This window comes from Protopterus annectens, chromosome 1.part2 (genome assembly GCF_019279795.1).
Source record: "Protopterus annectens isolate FY-2018-M chromosome 1.part2, PAN1.0, whole genome shotgun sequence".
Lineage (NCBI taxonomy): Eukaryota > Metazoa > Chordata > Ceratodontiformes > Protopteridae > Protopterus > Protopterus annectens.
Window position 1 is genome coordinate 776,889,071 of NC_056727.1, and position 7,927 is coordinate 776,896,997.

The window sequence follows — 7,927 nt, forward strand, 5'->3', positions numbered from 1 at the left end:
TGCACTCCATCTCTCCCAGTGAAGCCTAAAAATCTACAGCAAACAAGCCAGGCTACTGCACTCTATGTATGACATCTCTGACCCTCTAATATATCCTGCTTCTTAGTTAGATGCACTGACCTTCTTTGGAGATATACGTCAATAAACTTGTTTCTCTGTTACGAGGCTGTTTACAATGAGCAACATCAGAACAGCACAAGACAGAGATTCTCATACCTCATAAAACTAAAACCAATCTACAGCTAAAGTTGTAGCCATTTTATCCCATTGATAGCCATATCACTTATTTCTCCCTTTCACCAGTGCAACAATTTTAATTTCCTATGAATTATTCTACCTAAGTGATTACTGAGTTGCAGTAACAACTTATTCAGCTCTAGTAAGTTTCACAGCAGTGCTGACATCTCAACTTCTTAAATTATTACAATGCACTTGCCACAGCATGGTGGTAGAATCTCACCCTCTAGATACCTAATGCTTTTTATTACAGCCCTTTCTGCTTCATAAATGCAATAAAAACAGGGGTATCCATATATTTCTGGAGGATGTGCTAGCTGCCTTGCATATTTCTACAGTTTGCTGAATTGCCTCATTAAATATTTAACACGGGTCCCCTGGAGCTCTCTTTCTTAACTGAAATTTGACAGTCAGTCCAACAGTGGTAGCTTCATGCTATCTCTAACCAGCTGCAAAAAGTGTTATTGAGTCATGCACTACATCTGCACCCTATTTCCTATGTGAGCATATCACTTCCCATGAGGATGATACAGTAAAACTAACTAAAAAAACAAAAATATATACAAATGACAGATATCTTTTCTGAGGATAGGAGAAAGTTGTGAAAACTCCACAGTATATAAATATTTATCCTGTCTTCTGAAACAAAAAAGTAAGTTGAAATATGCATTTAATTTCATTATACAAACCAGTCATTCAGGGGTGAATATGTTTCATGGATAGATTTATTCATAAAATAATATTTATTCAGAAATAACGCCCATACCTTTAAATATTCTGCAACATAAATATAAAAGGAAGTAACAACATTTTGGAAAGACTGAAACACAAGTGTTTTGTTTCCTAAATGAATATGTCACTTAGTATAAGAATGTAGTATTCTTAAACTGACAGCATAAAATATAGTCCTGTTAAAATTAAATCTTAATCATCAACAACAAAAACAACAAAAACTGTATATTCTGAGAGTACTTACACTTTGCACAATACCATTTAACCATGAAACTGTTTAAATTTTACTGTGTTCTGCTGGCTGTTCCCTACCTCGTTTGTTACACATGTGAAAAAGTTAAAACATCCGCTGAGAAAGGTTCAAAGCGCAGCCTGTACAACTGCTGAACAGGCAATCTCAGGGATACAAATGTTGGGTACTGTACAATGTACTTCTGAGCATGGCCACATCCCACAGCCAGTCCATCTGGAGCATTCGTCACCATCTGCATTACCAGCTCAAGTACCCACAGTGATTTAATTCAGAAACATTCACAGAAGCAGTTTATTACAAGCTGTTAATTTACTATATGTGGTGCTGCCACTACAGCAAAGGTCTGCTCAGTTTTCATACCTTTGTAGGTGCACTGTAGCAGGGCACTGGTATCCATTTTTTCCTACGATTTATGAACAACAAGGCAACTAGTAAAACCAAGGCAATTATAATCGGCACGATCACCCAGGCAATATTACTGAAGGAAGAATCTTCTCTGTATAGCGGGATGTCTCCTCCTCTGTATTCCACCTTAAGGTTATTCATTTCTGAGCAAGAAGAAGGAAAACAGAGCCAAACATTAAAACAACAGAATTCCAGAAATTTCTAACAATTTTACAAACACTTTTGACACAAGACCAAAATACTCCATGACTCCAAGTTTTATCCTGCTTAGCAGGTTTCTTCAAATCTAACATTAGTTCTACTCAGCTGAGTACATTAGAAGAAATCAAATCCATAACAGAAATTCAAGATTTGACAGTTGAGTCCCAAAACTACAAAAATGTAAGTGCAGTTTAAGAAAAGTAACAGAGCACTTCAAAAGTGGTTGTTATAGATGTAGTGTTTTTGCAGGGGGGGGGCAAGCCCCCCTCCAACCCCCACCGCTGCTACGTATACAACTAACAGAAGAGAGAATACTTTGAGATACATAACTTAAACTGTGAGACATCAATACAGAGTTAGTATATATTTCCATGTAATGGCACATACATTCTCCAAATTCCAAATATCACACTTACGATCCATAAACATACCATGAGAATCTGAGAAAATGCAAGCTACCCAAGAATGTACTAATATTACTTGCGAGCCTGTGAAATGCTAAGTCTTGCTCTACTAGACAATGTCAAATTGTATCAGCAGGACATGCATGACTCTACTCTTAAAGCAGCGAATAACGGCAAATCATGTCTACTGCAGCAAGAACAAAATGGTGGAAATAAAACTGCCTGGCCAGAAAACCATCCATTTCAGCAAATTTTCTTGAGTAACACAATGGAAGAGTTAAAGTTTACCACAACATCATTGGAAGATACCGCAAATGACATTCATATATTTCTGTTCTGTGAAAAGTAAATCAACAAAATCAAAACTTAAGGCAGGGTACATTAGCCAAATCATCAAGAGAAACAATCAAAGTAAAAGCCACTCTGGCTGATGATGCAAGAAGTGGTAACCATTTGAAGTCCCAGGACTCACAAATCCCAACATATGGAGACTGAATGACAGAAAATGCAGACTTACATATACTAAGTCTGAAACTGCCAGTTGTCAAAATATTCCTTTTTCTCCAAGGTATGGCAATTTCATAGTATATACAAGCTCGTGGGGTGTAAGATGCCTTCTTCCCATATCATGAGGAGCAAGGGATCTAAGCCCCACCCCACAAAAAAAAATGTAAAGGAGAATAGCAATGTTTGATATTTGTTATTCTCCTGTATTTCTTGTCCATTTTGTCTCCCTTTATAGGATTCAATATTATGAGTCCTGATGTTTTAAAAGTGATCTGTAAGAAGCACTTTTTAATGGACAAAAAAAAAATCTCTAAAAATTCTATAAGTTTTCTGGTATCAGATGTTCCGTCAAATGGTTCAAAACAACAATCAGCAAATATGTTACACAGGCACAAGTCACATGACCCTTTACTCATAAAACTGCATCAAAGAACAATTTAAAGAGGTACTTCATTGCAATATTTAAACAGTTATGCATGAGCAATACATGGAACACTATAAAATAATAGCAAATATATAAATATTTACTAATTTATTTCTATTTTTTAACCTGGGGTGGATTGTTGACCATTGGTGACCTTCTTCAGGCACTTCCCAAGGTTTTAATAATAGTAGGTAGCAAAACAGCAGACATTACAGCTCAGCTGAGATGGATGGATGGATCTCCAGTAGAGCTCTTTTAGGTGGAGAGCAGGTGAGCTCTAGAATGTGACTAAACACCCCTATAATGATACCAGAACTCACTGTGATAGTTCTCTAAGCTTGGTAGAACACTGAGAACATCACCTCTCTCACTGTCAGTCCCAGATAAGAGTGAGGACTGCAGACAAACAGCCAACATAATTTCCTTGGGTGGTGTAGCTAGCCATGGAGTTACAAGAGTGGGCAACACCTCGTAATCTTCCTTGGTAGCAAGCAGACCTCTTCCTCTTATGGGATTAGCAAGGCCAAGGAAAAGAAAGGGAAAAGGTGGAGGAATAATAATAATAATAATAATAATAATAATAATAATAATAATAATAATAATAATTATAATAATATGAGATTATAAAAGTCCTGGGTAGGCTGCCTAAAAGTCACATCCCCCAAGAAATCTGAATCTAGGAAAGTCCCTAGGCTCTTCCTTAAGGGAACACAAACTCAGACGCTCCATTATGTGCCTCAGCCTAAGGTTTTAGTCAATGTTCCTGCACAGCCAAATTTATAGTAGGATGTGTGGCAGTCCACTGCAGACAAAGTAGGTGAAGTCTCAACAACACTGTCCATCAACCCACACTCCATGATGTCCTCAAATTTTTCCAGGGCCTTCCCAACCAAGATGGAATGGAACATTGACAGATGAGACAAAGAGCTGAGAGTTCTAAATGTCAGTCTGGCAAAGAAGTAAATGAACTGTCCAAAACCTGGGCTTCTTTGTCAGACTGGAAGGTGGCAATGTGCTACTCATACCACTCAACCTGGAAACATCAAAAATCTGGACAAAGGCCCATGAAAAATAGGTACAAATCTGTACACTGATTAACCTAAAATTTGCATAAATAACTATGTAACCCCACCCACTCCAATGGAATTGTGAGATACCAACTTTCAAATGTAAACTGAAGAACAGACAACCAAAATATGGCCCCAGACCCTGTAGTAAATGGTAACCATTTGTTTTAAATGTGCAGCAATGATGTTCACCGGGAAGGGAGAAGATGATGAATGTTAGGATTTTGTTTTTGGTGACTTGCAGTATGTGGGTTCTGTGGTAAAAGCAGGGCATTTAATGGTAGGCAATATTCTAATCTTAGCAAAAGAATTTTATAGTTTGCTAGGACTTCCAAAAGTCATTCTCCATGGCCTACTGATCAGTGGCATAGCTTGAGTTTGTGCCGCTCGGGGATGTCCTTGAGTTTGCCGCCCTTCTCCCCTCACAAAATCATGGTTGAATGGGGCCCCCCATACACAGCCTTCCGCCCTGCAGCCATTCCAATGTCCCACTATTTGGCTTTTTCGCCCCATTTAATATAAACACTGTAATATGTGCACTTCTACGATTATTATTTGGACTTCATTTAAAACCTTTATTTTACATTTTATAGCACAAACACTAATAGACATCTGCTAAACAAATCAATAAAGTCTCACAATGAAAACAGAGTTAGCATTAAAACGTCTCTGCCCTTGAAACTCACATTCATTAAAACAGCACTGAAACCCACATTCAAAGAAAATGCATCTGGCCAGTGGTGGATAAAGATTACCTTTGGGCTGTTTTCAAATCATAGGCCCCTAGCACACAAAATATACACGTGTTCTTTGATACACCTTCCTGACTGTATTAAATTATATTCCTTGTATAATACAGTACAGTTGTTGGAGGGCATTTTAAATATGTTTTGAATATTTTTCCAGTAATCAATGAAACAAAATGCATGAACCAATAATGACAGAACTGCCCAATTCAGAACATTTCCATCATAAAAGTCTACTCAAACTTCTATAATCCACCAGTATCAGTAAATATACACAATTTCTGCAGAAGTAAAAGTCATCTAAATAATTCCACATTAAAGAGATCTGTAATATCTGTAACTAATGAAGAGGTTGCTGCTAGCAAACAACTTAATATTTAATTGTTTCATCTATAAATAAAGTGCATGTTGCCCTTGAGGAATAAATTACCTATGTTACATTAAAAAATGAAAAGCTAGAAATATTGCAATAGGGAATGGACGGCAAACTGAAAACAGGTTCATAGTTATTAAATATCTCTGCTAAAGAGGACATTCTCAGGACTGCAGCATCCAGCCCCTTTAAAAGTACAGTACAGTATCAGCAACCATCTACATACTCTGGGAATAGAACCCACAGCCTTCTGCATCAAAAGCAAGTATTCTACATGCTGTGCTACTAACAACACAAACAGACTTGGCGTAAGCAGCATTGTGGGAGTAGAACTCCCAGCCTTCTGCATCAAACACAAGTATTCTACCTGTTGTGCTATTAACAATACAAACAGACTTGGCATAAGCAGCACTAAACTTCTCTCCCCCTGAAGAACTATGCAACACAAGAAATCTGTAAAAAGCCAAAATGTATTAGGGGGCAAAACCAGGGACATATTGTAAACATTGCTTGTATGATGTTGTTGTATCTTTCGTCTTTTCCCAGTTAGGGGTCACCACAGTGGAACTCCGGTCCACTAATGACTGGCAGTAGATTTTTACGTACCGAGTTACCACCCCTGACGCACAACCTTCAATGAAGGTACGCCCATTCACGCATGTCTCCACACAGAAGACGCTTTAGCTGAGAATCGAACAGGACGTCTTACAGTGAGGCAACAACGCTACCGCAGCACCACCACCACCACCACCGCAGTAATAATCTTAGAAAAGTTGCTAAAATAAAATGTTTTGTGTTACCATATATTTCCTGAAAGATAGGAAGACTGAAACTTAAATGACTATCATCATTTAGTGAATTTAGTTCTCACTGACTTGCCAGAAAACCACAAAAGTATGATCCAAACATTGCTGACATTCTGTATAACTTTGGACAGCTGAGAACTATGATAAACTCCATGAATCACAAGTGGTGATGGTATGGGTAGAGAATTTAGGCTTTTGCTCCTTGTACCTAAGGTACAGGGTTTGAGTTTGAGTAAGTCTAACCAGCAGTTGCACCTAACTGGGGCATTTTCAGACACACATACACACACACACACACACACACACACACACACACACACACACACACACTACATGTGCATTTGTTAAGTAAAAGTAACACACACAGATTACATATGCAGCTGTTAAGTAAAAGTAACACACACACATACACACACACACAAACACACACACACACAGTACATGTGCAGCTGTTATGTAAAAGTAACACACACACAGAGTACATGTGCAGCTGTTAAGTAAAAGTTATACACACAGAGTACATGTGCAGCTGTTAAGTAACACACACACACACACACATACACACAGACTACATGTGCTGCTGTTAAATAAAAGTAACACACACACACACACACACACACACACACACACACACACACACACAAACACACAGAGTACATGTGCAGCTGTTAAGTAAAAGTAACACAAACACACACAAAGTACATGGGCAGCTGTTACGTAAATATAACACACACAGAGTACATGTGCAGCTGTTAAGTAAATATAACACACACACACAGCACATGTGCAGCTGTTAAGTAAAAGTAACACACACACACAGAGTAAACGTGCAGCTGTTATGTAAAAGTAACACGCAAAGAGTACATGTGCAGCTAAGTAAAAGTAACACACACACGCACACACAGTACATATGCAGCTATTAAGTAAAAGTAACACACCTGCAGACTCAGACTCTTTGAAGCTGCCATGCCGTTTCTCTTGCACGCACATATAAGTTTACATTTATTACCTGGAGGAGGAATCGGGGAAGAAAGGTGTGCTGTGCAGTGCCTGAACACAGACTAGTCTGCAGAAGCTGACTTCATTGCACATGCCCTGCATGTGATGACGTCAGGAGTAAAAAATAACTTAAACCCCCTCCCCAGGAAATTCGGAAATTGAAGGGGCCATTCGGGAATTCATGGCACCCCAATATTTTGCCCTCAAAAACAGTATTTACTGAGGAATTCGATATGGTTGAGAGGTATGGGGTATGGTGCTATTGTCTCCTGGGCCTACAAAGGATCAAACAGCTCACAATGAAATTAGGACTGGGATACATGGTTAATTGCCTACCCACTTATGCCAACATTTGAAGAAGACATCTGCCTTCTTGGGAACAAAACAGGCAAAGTCAAGGTGCCTAAGTGCTACTCAGGTAGCATCCTTACATGCCAGGAATCTTCATGCCACTTTCTCACTTACCACAACAGCTACATCCATGTTAAAAATATTCAAAAACCTAAACACATCTCTTGTGAAACTGATAACCTACCAGTAGAATATCTCAAAACAGAGGCAGAAGCCATTGCATAATCAGCATCTATTCCTACAAACTGTTCTCTCCAAGAAGGCATAGTTTCCAAACTGTGGAAACAATTCTATATTATTCCTTTGCATACAGATGGCAAATCAGCTGAAGTAGCAAATTACAGACTTAGATGAACTGTTTGCAGTTGCATATCTATGCAAAGAACTAGTTCCCACAACTGTCTGTCTGGCTTACAAAAATG

At 38.5% G+C, this 7,927-nt stretch overlaps 1 protein-coding gene across 2 annotated transcripts in view; it reads right to left on the reverse strand.

Moving 5' to 3' along the window:
- The window catches only part of CRIM1 (cysteine rich transmembrane BMP regulator 1), a 1,731,222-nt gene that overhangs the window by 35,935 nt on the left and 1,687,360 nt on the right, over positions 1-7,927 (reverse strand). For both annotated transcript variants that reach the window (XM_044058922.1, XM_044058913.1), the window contains one exon: positions 1,583-1,770. In XM_044058922.1, the coding sequence (XP_043914857.1) occupies positions 1,583-1,770 (188 nt within the window). The remainder of the gene's footprint in view (positions 1-1,582; positions 1,771-7,927) is intronic.